General features: G+C 35.4%; 1 protein-coding gene and 1 pseudogene across 1 annotated transcript; both read left to right on the top strand.

Moving 5' to 3' along the window:
- Positions 1 to 12164: 12164 nt before the first annotated feature.
- Positions 12165 to 13116, top strand: LOC131045860 (pathogenesis-related thaumatin-like protein 3.8). The gene is made up of 2 exons (XM_057979530.2): positions 12165 to 12249; positions 12350 to 13116. The coding sequence occupies exons 1-2, from the start codon at positions 12183 to 12185 to the stop codon at positions 13114 to 13116; spliced, it is 834 nt and encodes a 277-aa protein (XP_057835513.2). The 5' UTR covers positions 12165 to 12182.
- A 3819-nt stretch (positions 13117 to 16935) lies between these two features.
- On the top strand, positions 16936 to 17871 carry LOC131045873 (pathogenesis-related thaumatin-like protein 3.8; annotated as a pseudogene).
- The last annotated feature ends 1612 nt before the right edge of the window (positions 17872 to 19483 follow it).

Below are 19483 nucleotides of genomic sequence, written 5' to 3'. Positions count from 1 at the left end.
AATCCCTCAAGGATGATAAGGCCTCAAGCCTTGATGGACTTCTTGTTGAGTTTTACAAAACTAATATTGAGTGGGTCACCAAAGAACTATATGACATATACACCGAAGCATTTAATAATGGCACCCTTGGGGAGTCCATCAATAGGGGCATTGTTAAACGTATCCCAAAAGATGGGGACAAAGCCCTCATAAAAAACTGGAGGCCAATTACCCTCCTTAACATTTCCTATAAATTCCTGGCCAAAGCCCTAGCCTCTCGCCTTGAGAAAATGCTTCCCAAGTTCATCTGCTCTACCCAAACAAGATTCATTAAAGGTAGGTATATCTTGGAGAACCTTGTCACTAGCTGGGAATCTATGGAATGGGCCAAGACCTCAAATCAAGATACTGCCATGTTCCTTGTGGACTTTGAGAAAGCCTATGATAGGGTGGAATTGGACTTCATCCTCATGATGCTCAGAGCCTTTGGTTTCCCTAGTGAGTTCTGTAAATATGTTCAAATTTTCCTCAAAGATGCCTCTGCCCTGTTGAAGTTAATGGGTCACTCTCCTAGCCTATTCCTCTTTCTAGATCCATTAGACAGGGCTGCCCCCTTGCCCCTTCTCTATTTTTCATTGCCTCCGATGCCCTCTTTTACCTCCTAAGAGATGATACCCTATCCTATAAAGTTCATGGCATTAAGATGCCAGATGACTCTGAATTCCTCAACATACAATTTGCTGATGACACCACGCTCTTCCTAGAGCTCTCTAGGCATAACATAGACTCCCTCAATCAAAAACTTCCAACCTTTGGCAGAGCCTCTGGTGCTCATATCTCCAATTCCAAATCTATTCTTCCTAGGTAGAAAGAGGAACCCCCGAACTTGCTTCAACAATTTGGATACTCATGGGGAGGACCCAATAAAATAGTCAAATACCTTAGTATCCCATTTTCTGTCTCTCCCTCTCTCAAAGACATGTGGATTTGGGTCAAAGAAAAGATTGACAAAAATCTTAACAAATGGGACAATAGTGTTCTATCCTTGGCTGGTAGGATCCAAGTCTGCCAGAAAGTCCTCTCCTCCTATAGTTTATAATACTCCTCTGTCTAGATGTTCAGTAACTACCAAATTTATGAGATCCAAAAATCTATCAAGCGCTTCCTTTGGTCTGATGGTAAGGGTAAAAGAAAGGCCCACGTGGTAAAATGGATCTGGTGCCATATAGATAAGAAACTTGGTGGACTGGGCCTTAAGGATCTCAGAACGCAAGAAATTTCTCTAGCTACCAAGTGGATATTTCATGCCTTGGAAGGACAAGAACCTTGGAAGATTCTTGTCAGAAATGACATACAAAATGGCGTCCCCAAGTCTGCCAAATCTTGGAAATCCCTCCCCTTTAGTGATCTAGTAGTAGGCAGATTCTCTATGTCTGTTCAAGGCACTTGGGTGTTTAAGTCCATTTGGAAAGCCTGGGAGCATGTGCTTAAACTTATTGCCAACTCTAATATTGACTGTAATAACACTTTGCATGGGGAAAGGTCAATATGGTGGAATCTCTACCATAAATCTAAACCCCTTGCTTTAATCCAAGGATTCTCTGCTAGGTGTTGGTATAATAAGGTTATTAAATATCTCATGGACATCTTGGAACATGATAATCTCATTAGTTGGGAGGATCTTAGCAATAAGTTTGGCCTCCCTGCCTCACATAAGGGAACCTACAATATGATAAAAAATGCATGTGCTTGTTTAGATCTTCCTAAGAACACTGATGTAGATGCTCACATATACCTCTCATTCCAATGGAAGGATGGCTCCCTCCTCTCCAAGGTCAAAGCCAAGTCTATTTACAAACTGCTCACTCATGATACCACGATGATAGATCATGTTAACTCCCTCTGGTATGTTGACCTTAATACCTTTGCCTGGCATAAAACATTTGAGAAAATATGGAAGTCCCCCATCCCCCCTAAAATCAAATGCTTCAGGTGGCAACTAATGTTGGATAGACTTCCTATTAGGAATAACTTTGGTGCCTTCAGCCTATGCTTTGTATGTAGGAAGACTGAGACTATGTGGCACATCTTTTTTTACTGCATTTTTGCCAGAGAGGTCTGGCTGATGTTTGGAATCTCCATTACTGAACATGTTTGTACTCTTGATATTATTACTAGATTCATTCATGGCCTCAAGAAGGATGCTAACCTATTCTTTCAAATTCTTTCTTCTTTCATACTTTGGTTTATTTGGAAACTTAGAAATGAGGAAAAATTCCAAGGTACTGATAGGACTCTTACTGGGTTTTTTAAGAAACTCACACATTATAAAATTATTGTGCAGGTATGCTTTTTGATGAATGTTGAGAGGGAGAAGCTGATGCATTTCCTCGAGGATGGCTAAGTAACCATGTTCATATATGAGATGAAGGATGGCTTTGAATGGGCTAGAATTGTAGAGAACCAAACGACATTCGATGAGGCTCTGAAGAAACTGATCAAGGAACTCAGGGACAACAGTGGTCCCTACTTTGATAAGCTCGATATGTCTACCCAGGTCCTGGAGTGGAAGAAGGTGGTGTGGATGGAAGGCCCACAAGGATGGACAACATGGTTGGAAAACCAGGATGAGATTCTACAATAAGTGTTTAGTAGCTCTTTAGTTGATGTTTATGGATCACTGTATATACTCTCTCTCTCGTAACTCTTTTTTGGTAGGAGGATGTCTATGGTCAGTCGGATAATCTCTCTGGTTGATGGATGAGGCTCTGCCTCCCATGCTCATTTTTGTATAAACTCTCCTTATTTTGGTCTCTCGATATTTAATATAAAAAAAATTATATTGTGTGGCACTACTAAAGAAAATGTTGCTCATATTTTTTTAATACCCTTGTTTTGTAGAAATATGTAGATTATGTTGGAGTATATGAAATAAGCCTCTTAATCGTACCTCTTCTTCATTTGAATTTTGGATGGCATGAGTTGTTCGACTTTTTTTTTTTTCTAGTTGTTACTTTGGATCTTGGCCCCATGTTTCTTCTTTACTAGATGTTCTTATAGATAAATTGATGCCCATTTTTCTTCTTTACTAGATGTTCTTATAGATAAATTGATGGGATTTTTTAAGAGTGTGAGAGTCATCGCATTGATTTTTGAAATCATATAATTTTATTTTTTTAAAGTCTTCCACCTCTATGTTTCTTAAAAATTAATACGTATGGATCATCAAGGGGTAACACAAGGGTTGTTCTTTTTGGTGGAGTTGATCATGATAGTCAAGATTTTGCTAATTTCTTCTTCACTACTTATATATGATGTATTGATTATCTAACGGAGGCTCATAGTTTTCTTTTGGCATTGACCAAAGCTTGTGGATTAGATGGAAAATATTTATTTATGAGGTGGATTCCACAATTTTTTTGGCTCTTCTACGTAAAAGAAAATCTAAAAAATGTTTCTCAGTAGTTGGTTTCTCTAGTTGAGTATATTTCATGTCTTGTAATTGAGTCAACATCATTAGGCTTGATTTATTCCTTTTGTAACCTATTTGAGGGTGTGACTTAGGTTAGTCCTAGTTATTTCAATGATTGTTATGCTTAGTTGGGTCAATGATGTTTTTGTGATACTTGGTTGTGTTTTCCTTTGTCTAGCTCTATTGGTAGGTATGACTATTTAAAAATCTATGTGCTTTAAATAGATCTATGTTTCCCTTTATGAATATAATTTCAAACTTCTTGCTCTAAAAAGTAAAAAAATAGTAAAAATATTATAATAAATATGAAATTATTTTTAAATAATTATGATAATTTTAAAATACACTTATAATATATAAAAATAGACTTTAATCTTATCTATATTTTCTATAACTTATCTATCTATTATCAAAATTTAGATATTTATAAAAAATTATATTGTAAAGGATCATATAGAGAAAGATATATGAATATATAAATATTTATATATGTATTCCTCAATCTCTATCAACCTTTTTCCATATAGATAAAATCATATAGAGAGGGCTTTTTCATATGAAAGTCGGAGTAATAAGAAAATTTTACAATTTTTTGTAAAGAGAATATTTCTTGCTATTTGGAAAATAACTAAATATATTTACACTTAGACCTTCGATTAATATTATAGCTATGCTCTGAATGCCAATGACCCCTAAAATTTCAAAGATACATGCCTTTTTGAAGTCGTTGAAGTGGTTACAGTTGGAAACTGGCCAACTGCTACCTCATGTCAAGTCATGTGATCTGATAACGGGGGCTCTCATATGATACACAACTTTTCCCTTGCTTCCCTCGTGACAGATGGAGCGATCTTTGCTACATATATGATCAATCCCTCCTCATATCCCCAATCGAGACAGTACAATGGCAAGATTATCAGATCCTGCGCTTCTTCTCGTGGCTGGATTGGCCATATCTTTACTTATGCATCGTAAGCTGTATTCCTAACATATTGCGTGGTGTAGGCATTTGAATAGTATATACATTTCATCAAGCCTTTGGATAATATATGTGTGTATGTTTTGTTGCAGAGTTGGGGGCGGTTAAGTTTGATTTAAAGAACCAGTGCGGGTACACAGTTTGGCCAGCAGGACTACCCGGACTAGGAGGGCAGCAGCTGGACCAGAATATGACGTGGACGGTGGCTGTGCCGGCAGGAACACAGGCGGGAAGATTCTGGGCCCGAACGGGCTGCTCTTTCGATGCGGTGGCCAACTGAACTGCAGAGTCTCCGGAGCGGTTCCCGCCACACTGGCCGAATATACCCAGAGCGACCAGGACTACTACGATGTCTCCCTGGTGGATGGCTTCAATGTTCCTCTTTCCATCAACCCTACCAATTCAAACTGCACAGCTCCTGCATGCAAAGCCGACGTGAACGCTATGTGCCCTGATCAATTTAAGGTGGATGGGGGATGCAAGAGTGCCTGCAATGTCTTTCAAACCGACCAGTACTGCTGCACTGGCGCCTTTGCCGACAACTGCCCTGCCACAAACTACTCGATGATATTCAAGAACCAGTGCCCTCAGGCTTACAGCTATCCTAAGGACGATAATTCCAGCACTTTCACTTGCCCTTCTGGTACCAGCGACTACAGTATTGTATTCTGTCCCTAGATATATATAGGATCGTACTCATTAGAACCTAGAAATAATCCGCTACGAGCATATCGCCCCGTCTTTAGATAACTGATATATGGTGACATAAAGTATCATTTAGTCTAAAGGCATTACATGCCCGTTTTAAGTCTCATAGCTTATTATAAATAAAACGTTCATCAGTATTTTAATGGGTAGTGCGAGAAAGGTAATTCATATGCAATATCTTGTTAGGATTTTAAAAGTTCAAATGTTTTAAATATAATTAAAAATATTGGTTGAACTATCTTTTCGAAAGCAAGTAAACTTATTTATTTAAGGAAAATACATAATCCTAATCATTATTGTCTTAGATTTAATATCACATAAAATTTAATAGTAATAACTATATCTTCTTTTCACCAAGCTTGTGCTTTGAAATTTCTTACACGAGGATTTTTATTAAAAACAAAAATTCAGTTATTTGTTTACCCTCACTTGAATGGAAAAATGAAAAATTATTCAATCTTATAGAATATAATCTCCAAGAAAAGTTAAAATAATTAATGTACAAAATGGTGTACATGCATTCCTGGATTTTTGGAATCAATCTACACCTTATACCATATGTTTACAAAGGATTTTATTCAATTGTAAATTATTCAAAAAGGTGAAGGTGGCTTGATATTCTAACACATCTATGAAACAAGTTTCTTTTTAATATTTTTTTGTGACAAAAGATAGTATGGATTTTGTAGGTACAAAATAAACATTTGTCTATTTGCATATTGAAGTTGCATAATAGTTTAATATGCATGTGTTTTGTTTGCTATAAATGAAAGAAGTAGTCTATCCATTTTATACATGCATAATGTGTGTAAGAAAAAGAATTGTTGGAATTTCTTTGAACTTGTATACAAATATAACATATATGTAAGAAGAAGAAGTGGGAACTTGTATGCAAATATGACATTGAATTTTACTTTTAAAAAAGTATCAAATTGTAAGTGTTAATTTTATAAATACTTTTGTTGAGATCATAAGAAATATTATTGTGAATGTTATTCATATCCATATTTTTATGGTAAAGATATATAAAATTGATGTATCCAAGACTCGGAGTGTTATCAAACTATTGGTTCTTGTAACCAAAACAAAACTAAATCCATAGACAAAGGGATTTCAATCATTAATTTCACAAGCCTAATAGTCTTAAATTGAAAGCCCCCTTCATCATAACAATAGGTACATCAATACTTGTACTTGCTTCAATGATGAATGCAATTTCAGATTTTAGCTAAGGATTTATTGCTTTAAAAAATAGTAGTTAGTATTGTTCAAATAACAGTTAGGCTCCAAACTAATTCAAGTTTTCATATTTGCAATGGTTCCAATCAGCATATATAAGAAACATAGCTAGATGTTTGATTTTAATGTTTTATTGAACTTCTATGTTTGATATGCAGAACTACAAAAGGTACATTGATATATCTGAATGAGTACCACAGACAATTAACATGGAAGTTTTCATAACAAAGGGATTGGCACTCGTAAGCTGTTTGAAAAATTCATGTGTAGGTAATCAAAACATTGTTAAAAAGTCATATGATCAAAACCATTTTAAAGAATTTGGTGAAGCATTCACACTAGTGACATTACATTTTATTTAGAAATGGTGTAAATGAACTCTTTCAAATGTGAATAGCTGAATACAATTTATACTTTGAGCTTATATAATATTTGTATTAAATTGCAGATAGGTTGTTGACCAAATAAGCATTTCATGGAGAAATATTCAGCCCTAAAATAGAATTAACAATAGAAATCTCAAAGAGAAAACAACATAACCAAAAACAGATGGAAATTGAAATAGAATTATAGGCAACTAAATTCCAATCTAGTGGCCACGATTTACAAGAACGTAGTATTAATTTACTTACTGATATAAAGTAAAACTACAATATCCAATGTGAACTATATTGATCAAAAGCAAATTTAAAATATTGAATAAAAAAATTTCATGTTTTTTCTAGTATTTCTATATGTTAGTAATTGACATTTTTGAAGGCCTTCGGGGAATTTTGAGCCCTTGAAACTTTGGCCTATCCTTTGAAATATTTTCATAGGGAAGTTATTTTAGGACTTTTCCTTCAACTCTTGGAGACCTTTCCAACGAGTTAAACGGCTCGCAATTTAGAGTCCTGAGTAGAAAGTTATGTCTAGTTAAAGTTAGGGCAAAATTTCATATAGGTTTTTTTGAAATTTTCATAGTTTTGGATTTTATTATGTAAATAAATAGATATGACTATTGTGTGTCGATTCTCAAGGGGTTTGGGTGACCCTTGTGGTGCAAGAGTACCTAAGAACCAAGAGGCTACAAGAATATAAAATACAATTCATGAGAAAATTCAATCACATTTGAGTTTTTATGTTCATTTTAAGCCATGATGAATCAATATGTAAGGCTAATTAGAGTCATTTGTAAAAACTTATCAAATTGTCCTAGTTAAGGTCTTAATTGGTCAAATGGGTTAAAAATTGTGAAATGACCCTTGAAATAGTAATAAGCATGTATAAGATTGTTAAATGGTCATTTGGACATGTATTTAAGGTTTTTATAAAGCCATGAAGTCATTTGTGCAAAAGTGTAAAAGTTGTCAACTTGACAACAAAATGTTGTCAAGCAAAGTTGCAAAAATGCAACAAAAGTTGCAAAAGGGGTTAAAAGTTGGTTATAAGAGGTAGTTGTAAGGTCAAAATTGATCAAGAGTCTATAAAAAGGCATTTTATAGTCATTCCAAATGAGAAAGGGAAGAAAGGGAAGAAATGAGAACATTTTGATGCATTTTGGTGCATTCTACTATTGTTATTTTGATTGGCTTTTTAGTTTTTATGTTGGGTGCAGGCCTTGTACAACCACGTCTGGCCTAGAAACCTTTGTATATATATAATGGATAGCTATATATGTGAGTTACCTTTCTTTTCCTTTTGGTTTGGAGTGATTATGTTTAGAAATGAAGAAGTTATGGAATTTTTGGTGAAAGTTGTTGATTGCAGATTTGAAGTTTCCTGAGAAAGTCACGTTGCAGCATATGGTATGGACTCATATGGAATAATTATGACCTCTAAATAGATTTATTGGAAATATATGTGAATCCTCTTTCTTTTCCTTTTTGTCTAAGACGTTTTTGTTTATATTTGTGGAAGTTATGAATCTTCTAGTGAAAATTGGTTTAAAACTATTTTGAATGGAGTTGCAAGAAATGATTTGTCTTTATATAATGATTAAACAATTGGAAAATTTAATGAATTACATATTATGAAATTAAATAAATAAATGGTTCATGTGAAATTGTTTTGGGATCATTTGGGTTAGTTTGTTTAAAGATATTTGATGCCCTAGGAGGACAGGGCATGCACATGCTTTGTTTGGGGACAACAGAAATGGGTCTCAATGCAGTGGCCATAACTTTTAATCGAACCATTGGATATGGATAATTTTTAGATATGTTGTTTTCAATCCAGTTATTCAAAGTCTAACTGAATGGATTGAGGTGTGTTTCTCTGTTTAGAGAGTTATAGACCTCTGTTTTCAGGTGTATCCATGGGGACAGCAAGTTGGCAAGTTTGATACCTAGATTAAGTTTATGTTTTCTTGATTGATTGATTGTTGAAGTATGATGAAATATGCCTCTAATGAATTGTTATCATGATGAAAATATGGATAGATCAACATGATCCTAGAGTTGTGATTGGTTTTCTAGGATGCTCTACATCAAATTGGTATTAGAGCTAGAAGAGCCTTAATGTGTGGGTAGAGCGCCGAAGGAGGCAATCCACACCAGGACCTAGCACATAAATATTTGAGATTTTGTGTTGCCAGTGTTTTTGGTTGCAGGTGTTAATCCATCTAGCTGTAGAGAAGGTGTTGCAACAGGTTAGGGAAGAACCTGGTTGTTAGTGGCCAAGAGACTAGGGAGAGAGGCAATGGGGGGACTCCTAAGTGAGGCAAAGGAAGTCTGAGTTTGTGTGTGTGTAGTAGGAGAGGTGAATTCTTGAGGAATACCTTGATTTGCAGCTATTGGATACTCCATGGATGGGAGTAGTTGAGAGGTTGGACAGTCTGTGTCCTCTTCAAGATTTTGATTGTAGCAAAGGCATGAGAAGGGTGATAAGATGAAGAGGAAAAGACAAAGATGAAGGTGATGATTTTGATCCAAGACACTAATTTTTTTTCTTGCAAGTTGATGGTCCCTATGTTTCCAAGGGACTTGGAAATCTTTCAAGGTCGGCGGTATGGTGTAGGAGCACCTAGTTTCAGGAGGTTCCATGAGTTCAAGAGGGATGTCATGAGTAATTTCAATAATGTTTGAGCTTATAAGGTCTATTTGAGTCATTGTAAATCATAATGTAAGGCTATGTAAGCCATTTTTCATAAATTGTCCAAAAGGTCCTCATGAGGTTGAAGTGTTCCAAAATGTGTTAAAAGACCCAAATAAGGGTAATAAGGACGTAAAATGCATAAATGAGGAGTTCCAAATTGGTTAAAGGGAAGTTATTATAGTTCCAAATGATGGGAATCACTATTTAAATGATATAATGTTGATCCAAGCTGAAGAGAAAGAAGGATTACATTTTGATTGAAATTGGGAATTCAAAAACCTTTGTTTTACAGTCCTAAAATGGTTATCTTCTCTATTTCCAGGCCTTGTACAGCCATGTAAGGCCTGGAAATGGTGTATAATTATTATGAAAAGTTAGGGCAATTAGTTAACTTTATTTTGGCTTTGGTTTGGTGTTTTTTTATGAAGGAATGAATGAGTTTTGTTAGTTTTTGTAAACACGGTTTGTAAACCCTCATTCACAAAGGTGTGTGCAAGGGTTTGATCTTATTCCAAATTTTAACCATGAGAAAAATTAGAATCTTAGTTATTATGAGAGTAGATTAAAGAGGATTTCAGATTGATTTTATTTCATATCAAATGGGTTTGTATTTTGGGAGATATTTGATGCCCTAGGCGGACTGTACATGCACAATTCTTGTTTTTTTTGGAACAGTCAAAACAGTCTCGGTGCGGAGACGACAACTCTTAAGTCAACCATTGGATTGTTCTAAATTTTGGATATGTGTTATTAATCCTAGTTATCTACTTCTTCACCAAAGCGATTTCCATGTTGTTGTCTGGTTTGAAATATGTTAATAACAGAATGCAGTGTATCAAAACTGTCACAACTGGGACAGATTTGGAAGGTGATTGGAAGCATGAAGTGGATGGAATCATGATTGATTGTTATGATTTTGTAAGGATATGATGAAAGTTTTGTGATTAATTGAAGGTTATTTATTAAATTTTTTATTTTATGGAATGTAAACGTTGTAATTATTTTTGATAAGATTGAGGAACCTATCATATTTGTTATTGATTCAATGATAAGGTGTGTTGTTACATGAGAAATGCCTCTAAAATGTTGTTCAGATGATTGGATCAGCATGATCCTTGATGGTTTGTTGGTTTTACATGATGCTCTGCATCACCTTGGAATGTCATGAACTCATATATGTTGGATTTTCGAATTGAATAGATTACTTTTTGGCTTGCTTCAATTATGTGTTTACCTTGTTCATGTAAACAAATCCACAATACCGCAAGTTCTCACTCAGGTGTTGTCATCAAAATCCATAATTCGGATCATATATTAACTCATAACAATGCAAACTAAAAAATATTGTCAAAATAATGAATCCCTTAGATCTTAGATCCGCATTTGTACATTTTCATCAACCCAGAGAATATGTGTTTAGCATGCAAAAGGTCATATGTTCTTGGATAAGTACTAAAATAGTCGTACTAGCCATTAGTGTGAAAAATAATTTGTAGAATAGAGAAAGGGGGATGTAAACAAATAGTTCGTAGAGTCGAGAGAGGGGAAGGAAATGATTTCATTTAAATAGATCTATATCAAAGACAAACAACTGCCATACCTCTATAGTTGTGCAGTAACGTCAAACTCTTCATGTGCAAGTTTTGTAACTGTGCATTCGATTTGCATCCTATTCAATCTTCCACATTCTCTTTTGTAATTGTCAAGCATTTCTTTATGTTTACACAGACTATTTGGAATAGTCAATTGTATTGTGGTTGTATAGAATGTCTCTCCATGTAAATATATAATCTAACAAATGATATATATTCTAATAAGAAAATATGCTAATATAATAATTATATGATATTTCACACAATAAGATTATTATATTATTCATGAGTAGGAGATATTTTCCAAAAGTAGTCAAATTATAATATTGCTATCAAGATTCAACTCTGTAACTTTTGAGTTAAACTAATTGAGCCATGTTTCATGAGTAGTGGTTCACAAGAACTCATCTCTCATGAGAATGAAAGGTACACTTGGCACACATTACATCTAAGTGATGCTCACAGAGGTGAAGCATTGGGCCTTCCTTGGAGGTCACCCATCCCAACATTATATTATTATTTATTATTAATTTATCTCTCCCTTTCTCTCCTTCCCTCTCTTTATCCCTCCCTCACCCCATCTCTCCCTCCCCCCATCTGCTCCCTATCCTCCACCATCTGTCTCCCTCCTTATTTCTCTCTTTATTTGTCCATCTATGTTTGTTTGTCTATCTTTACTTATCATCTCTTTGCCTCTCTATCTCTATCTCTCCTTCTATATTCTTCTATCACACTCTCTCTATGTCTTTGTAATTATTCTTCAATCTCTCTCTATCTCTCTCTACCATTATATCTCTTCTTTCTATCTCTCACTATATACATACTTGATTTGACCCAAAATGCAATTGCTAGTATTATAGCTATGCTCCGAATGTTGACAACCTTTAAAATTTACAAAGATAAGTGGCTTTTTGAAGTTGCTGAAGTCGGGGAACGTGTTCGCTAAAGTCAAAATCATGTAGTAAATGCAAGTTTGAATTCTGATATCCGTAGCATACACGGCTTCTCGAGCCGGCTCCATGCTCCCTTCGTCAATGGCCGAGCGATCATTGAGCGATCCTTTCTATAAAAATGACAAATCCCTCCTCATATACCCAATCTATCCATCTTCATTCAATCATTCAATCTAGAAGGTATAATGGCCATATTATCAGATCTTGCGCTTGTTCTTGTTGCTGGACTTGCCATATCCCTTTATATGCAAGGTAAATTGTGTTGGTAAAATACTACGTGTTGTAGGTTGTTGAAAAGTATATACATCTCTCTAAGCCTTACGATAATTTGTGTGTGTATGTTTTGTTGCAGAGGCTGGGGCAGTGAAGTTTGATATACGGAACCAGTGCGGGTACACAGTTTGGGCAGCAGGACTACCCGGATTAGGAGGGCAGCAGCTGGACCGGGCTAAGACGTGGACGGTGGATGTGCCGGCGGGGACACAGGCGGGAAGATTTTGGGGCCGAACCGGCTGTTCTTTCAATGCGAGCGGCCGAGGAACCTGTCAAACCGGTGACTGCGGCGGCCAACTGAGCTGCCAAGTCTCGGGAGCCGTTCCGACCACGCTGGCGGAGTATACCCTCAATGTAAATGGCAACACGGACTACTACGACGTCTCTCTGGTGGACGGCTTCAACGTTCCTCTCTCCATCAATCCCACCAATGCACAGTGCACCGGCTCTGCCTGCAGAACCGACATCAATGCTGTGTGCCCCGCTGAATTGAAGGTGGAGGGAGGATGCAATACTGCCTGCAATGTCTTTCAAACCGACCAGTACTGCTGCACTGGTAGTTATGCCAACAACTGCCCTCCCACAAACTACTCGATGATATTCAAGAACCAGTGCCCTCAGGCCTACAGTTATACCAAGGACGATTCTTCCAACAATTTCTCTTGCCCTTCTGGTACCACCGACTACAGTGTTGTATTCTGTCCCAAGATATGTATAGGATCATACACATTACAACATACAAATTATCACCCCGTCTTTAGATATCTGATATATGGCGGCATAAAGTATCATTTGGTGTTAAGGCATTGCATGCCCGTTTTAAGTCTGACAGTTTCTGATAAATAAAATGATCATCAGTATTTTAATGGGTAATGTGAAAAAGGGAATTCATATGCAAAATCTTATTAAAAATTTGAAATTCAAATATTTTAAATATAATTAAGAAAATTGGTGCAACAATTTTTCTAAAGCATATAAAGATATTTTCTTAAGAATACATTTTTCTAATTGTAAATCATTCTATATTTTATGTCACATAAAACTTAATAGTGATAATTATGTCTTCTTTTCACTAAGCTTGTAGATTGAAATTTCTTAAACAAGAGACTCTTTGATTTTAGCAAAAAAAAATCATTTGGATAGAAGAATGAAAAATCACTCATCCTTATAGAATATAATCTCAAAATAAAAAGGCTCAAATAATTGATGTACATGCATTCCAAGATTTTTGGAATCAATCTACATCTTATATCATATGTTTACAAAATGTTTTTCTCAATTGTAAATTATTCAAAAAGGTGAAGTTGGCTTGCTATTCTAATACATTTTTTGTGTACAAAAGATAAAAATAGAGTACATACATTTTATGGGTACAAAAGAAATATTTGTCTATTTGCATATTGTAGTTCCACAATAATTTATTGTGCATGTATTTTATTTGATGCAAATGAAATGATTATTCTATCCATTTTATAGATGTGAAAGGGAACAACTATTTATGCATTTGTAGATGCAAGAGAAAATAGTTGCATGTAGCTTGTGGGCACAAAAGAAAAGGATCATTGGCTATAATTTTTTTGTGTTTTTAAGAAGAAGAATTCCTTGCACATGTTTGAACTTTTATGCAAATATGATATGCATATGTAAGAAAAAGAAGTAAGAACTTGTATGCAAATATGACATGCAATTTTACTTTAAAGTAAAGAAAAGTATGAAATTTAATGATTTTATATTATAAATATTTTTGTTTAGATCATAAGAAATATTTTTGTGAATGTTATTTATATCCATATTTTTATAGTAAAATTTTGTAGAACTGGCATAGTCAAGACTAGGAGTCTTATTAAACTATTGGGTCACCAAGCCAAAAAAAAATTAAAAAAATCCATAGACAAAAGGATTTCAACAATTAAATTCACAAGCTTATAGTCTTAAATTAAAAAAAACACTTCATCACAACAATAGATACACCAAAAAGAGTAGTGATGAGTGGGAGCAGGAGTCGTTTGAACTAATGTGGCCTTAGGGTTTCAGGGGGTAGATCTACAGAGGATTTAGTTTCAAAGGAAAATGATCCAAACATTAATGACGATGCATGGGTGTTAGTTCAATGAGGATTTTTTTTTGGTTATGGGCATTTCTTATTGTAGATCCCTCATGGTTGCTACGTTTGACCTGGTTTGGGTGTGCCTCTGGGTCCCTTGTCATGTGGCCTTGTAGGAGCCTTTTTTCTTCCTTGTGTCATGCTCCTCTTTTGTATAGGAGGTTCTTATCACCTCTTCTTTGTTGGCCTCTATGGGAATGCTCCAAGTGGAGTCTATTAGTGTTTTTCATGAACTTTTGGCTTCTTCCTCTCTCGGTGTGTGTCTGGTCTCATTTGCACCTTGTCAGTTGTCTTTTTCTATCCCTTCTAGGTTCCCTTGGTGTGGTTCAAGGCTTGATTTATGGGTTTTCTCTTTGTGCCTCCCTAGTAGTGGTGTGAGGAATCTTGAGATGTGTGGGATTCCCTCTCCTTACATTTGACTTGGACCTCCATGTTTTTAATGTTTTTTCTTCTATCTTTTTCCTTTCCTTTTGCCTCCATTGTACTTGATCTTGGTGTATAGGAGGTGGATCTTTTGGGTGCACATGTTGGTGGTATTTTTTTCCCCTTCTATGGGTTGTGTTGGTGGTTTACCTTTTGTGGTTTGGCCCCTGTTTGGAGTGGTCGGGGCTTTTCATGTCCTATTTGGGCCTAGCCTCTTGCTTGATTTATGGAGTTTTTGTTTTAGCTTTACGTTTTTTCTCTTGCCCTGCTACGATCATAATGTTGCTGTTAATTTTCATGGGCACAACCTTGTTGTTTGTTTTCCCTAGTTTTGGTTAACTACATTGTTTTATGTTCTAGGGTTGTGCTCACCTTTCTTTTTTATTATATTAGCAAGGAGAAGGCCTTGAACCTACAAAACAACAAAATCAGAGTACAACAACAAAAGAACTAGCATAATGCATCTAGTCAAGAGAGCCCAACCATATGTTCCTTAGAGTTAATCAAAAATTATCATGTCTCTATAACTAAACATACTAATCTTAACTAACCACCACCTTCCGAGCATAATAAAAGTATTTTTAGTATCAACAAGGCTAAGAACTTTAACTATGGATATGGGCATAATAAAATTCTAATTAAAAAGGTATGCAGGCCTCATAATATCAGAGAAACTAACTACATTCACTACTTTCACAAACAAAGTATTAAGAAAAACATAAATAAAGCAAAACAACATAATCATTGTTGATCAGATTCTAGTTTCACTAAAGCTTGAAAACCTAATTTTCCCATGTATCCTCCTTATTGTCCTCCCAGTCTTCATTGTCATTGTCCATCTTCCCTTCCTTTTCTAGCTTCCTCACCTTCTTCTTCATCTTACTTTGTCTTGACACAACCCCCATGGAAGCCTTTCTCATGATACCATCAGTGATGGCACAGAGAAAACCAAATACCTCACATATATTTCTTAAAGTCTGATGCTTTTAGTATTTCTTAAAGTTCGATGCTTTCCTTTTACCTTTCTCATCTTTGTTATAGTTTGATGCTTTCAGTATTTCTTTGTTCCTAAGTGGGCTTATGTTGCTTTTATTTTGATCTTCCTTCGCGTGGTTCCTATGAAAGTGGATTCTTCCCCTTTTGAGGTGGTGTTATTTCTTATGAGTCTATGAATTTGGATTGGGTTTGACTCTCACTGCTTCATTCTTCCTATTTTGCAGTTTCTATTGAGGTGGTGACTAGCCTTGTGGGAGAGGTTGGAAGTGGCTCTGTGAGGAATTCTCTTGTCTTGGGCTACTTGGATGTGGGTTTAGATCATGTGTCTCTCTTCTTCCTAGTGGTTTCTTTCTCTACAACTCCTAGAAAATGTCAAGCTTGAAATAACAGAAGTCTAATTTTTGATGACCATTCGAATTTTAAAAGACTGGGGCTCTCATAGGATAGGCGGCTTTGAAGTGATGTCTTGGCTTCCACCGTAACACGCGGAGGAAATAAACTCCACCTTGAATACTCAAATGTATCCGGACATATACTTAGGTTTAAAATTTATTTAATATTTTTAAATTTGATTGTGTAATATATATTTTTATTAATATATAAGATAATATTCTATTTCATTATCAGAATGTACTGAGTCAGAATTCTTAATTATGATCTATTGTGGAAATGTAGAAAGTCAAGAGATGACCCGAAACGTTGATGACTCTCCACATCTTCAATGAAAATATTTACACTAAAATCTAAAAGCTTTCAAAGAAAAGTTTGAATGTGACCAAGGTTGCCGTAACATATATCGCTTTTCAAGCTGGGTTTAGGCTTTCTTGGTAACAGTAAATAATAAATCCCTCCTCGTGTACAAAATGCATTGATCTTCGTTCAATCCAGGCTGTATAATGCCAATAGTTTCAGCTAGTGCGCTTCTTGTAGCTGGTCTGGTTGCATCTTCATATAGAACCTAGACAAATTAAAAAAAGACAAATTGGGAAAAGAGTAATTAAGAAAGGACAAGAGGGCTTTCGTGTGATATACGGCTCTTAAAGTCGGGTCTTTGCTTCTTTGCTTCCTCCTTACCTTCGTAGGAGGTGGAGCTCTCTATATAAGTGACATACCCTTCCTTGTATCTTCATTCAGTCTTTGCTGTATGCGATATAGATACTACTTATAATGGCAAAAGTATCAGATCTTGCGCTTCTTCTTGTGGCTGGAATGGCCATATCTCTTTATATTCAAGGTAAGCTGTCATAGTAACATAATGGGTGTTGTAAGTAGTTGAATAGTATATACATTTCCAAAGCTAACAATAATACTATGTGTGTGTGATTTGTCGCAGAGACGGGAGCAGTTAAGTTTGATATACGGAACCAGTGCGGGTACACAGTGTGGGCGGCGGGATTACCCGGAGGAGGGCAGCAGCTGCCAGGGTCAGACATGGACGGTTAATTTGGCGGCGGGGACACAGTCGGCAAGATTCTGGGGTCGAACCGGCTGCTCTTTCGATGCGAGCGGCAAAGGAACCTGTCAAACCGGTGACTGCGGCGGCCAACTGAGCTGCACAGTCTCAGGAGCTGTTCCCGCCACGCTGGCCGAGTACACCCAGAGCGACCAGGACTACTACGACGTCTCCCTGGTGGACGGCTTCAACATTCCTCTTTCCATCAACCCTACCAATACACAGTGCACCGCCCCTGCATGCAAAGCCGACGTGAACGCTGTGTGCCCTGCTGAATTGAAGGTGACTGGCGGATGCAAGAGTGCCTGCGTTGCCTTTCAAACAGACCAGTATTGTTGCACTGGCAGCTATGCTAACAGCTGCCCTGCGACAAACTACTCAATGATATTCAAGCAGCAGTGCCCTCAGGCCTACAGTTATGCCAAGGACGATACAGCCACATTCGCTTGCCCCTCTGGTACTGACTACAGTATTGTATTCTGTCCCTAGATATATATAGGATTATGTTTATGTGTGGAATAATATATCAATAAGAGGTGTGCTCTTCGAATTGACACCGGTGGTGTAGCCGCATAGTTGCAACTCTCACCACTTATTACCAATAAAACATTGTTGTCATCTCACCACTAATGAGAGAAGGGTGATTAATCTCACGCAATATATTGTTATGAGAAAATATTAATATAAACTTTAAAATTCTATTTTCTTTATATTTCAAAATTAAATATCTCTCTATATAGTTTTTTAATCTGTTATTTCATAGGTAAGATAATAGATTCTTGTCCTCTTATTATTATTACTGCAATTATATGACTATTCATAATTTTTTTAAATATATAAATATATAAAAAATATTGGTAGAACTATCTTGTTAAAAGAAATAAAGTCGTTTTCTTAAGAAGAATATACATTTGTAATTGTACATCATATTAATTTTTGGTCACATAAAATTCAATATTGAGAATTATGTATTTTGTTGGGTAAGCTTCTTCTTAGAAATTTCGTACACGAGATCATATTATTTTATTAAAAACTACTCATTTATTTCTCAACGCGTCAGTTGTATACAAGATGGAATAAACATTTTTTATTCAAGATAATCTATTATAGAGGTTCAATTAATTATTATAAAAGATGGTCTACATGCACTCCAATATTTTTGGAATCAATCTCTACCATATTTTATATGTGTAATTTATCAATTACAAATAATACAAAAAGTTGGATTGCTAGTCTAACACATCTATGTGCAAGGAGTATCAATTTTTATGTATTTTGGAGTTAAAAAGAGCATAATAATATTCATGAATTTTGTGGGTGCAAAAGAAGTATTTAATTATGTATGTATTTAATGGTTGCAGAATAAAAAAATATGTATGTGCATTTTGTCAATGCAAAGTAGATCACTAGTTCATGAATATTATATGTGCAAAAGGGAACAACTATGTTTGCATTTTGTGAGTATAAAATGAAATAGTTGTGTGTGTGAAATTTGCACAAAAGTAGAGGATCATTGCATGAATTTTGAGTGTGTAAGTTGATGATTTTCTTTCATATATTTGTCCAAGTTCATATAAGAGATTGAATTGGGATACTAAGGTTTTCTTGTGGTTTCCAGAGATAGTACATATGAAACAATATGTATGTATTAAGTGTTTATGTTTTTCTCATTTGAAATGGTTCCATACAAAAATGATTTTCTTTGAATAAAATTGTGTATTTTGAGATTGAAAAGCTTTAGGAATCCTTGGATGGATATCACAAGAATATTATGTGTTTTATAAAAACTTGAAAGTAAAATTATAAATTAAGATTGATATTTAATTTGATTATTTATTGGTCTATGTATCTTAAGTGGGTAGGGAAAACTAAGGTCTAATTTTACTAGTTGAAACTCATCTCGTTCTTTCTCAGAATCACAATAATGAATTTGATCCTCTTCTACATGTTAGGAAGTTGAGGAAAATTGTAAGCGTAGAGAAATTGTAACTATTACTCTCCAAGCACATGATTTAATTATGTTTGATGATTTTTTTTATGAGTGACATTTATTAGAGATGGTGTTCATTTGACGTTGGTTGTATCCATCAACACATCTTGGTGTCTTTGACTAGTTCAATGAAAGATTGTCTAGTATTTTATAAAAAATTTATCCTCCTTTTATATATCTAGATCTTGTTGTGAATATAAATTATGTATTAAGCAAATTTTATTATGGTGAACATTTTCCAATCTAT

Source organism: Cryptomeria japonica, chromosome 8 (assembly GCF_030272615.1).
Source record: "Cryptomeria japonica chromosome 8, Sugi_1.0, whole genome shotgun sequence".
Classification (NCBI taxonomy): Eukaryota; Viridiplantae; Streptophyta; class Pinopsida; order Cupressales; family Cupressaceae; genus Cryptomeria; species Cryptomeria japonica.
The sequence above is the reverse complement of the archived record's forward strand: the minus strand, read 5'-3'. Positions and strand labels throughout refer to the sequence as shown.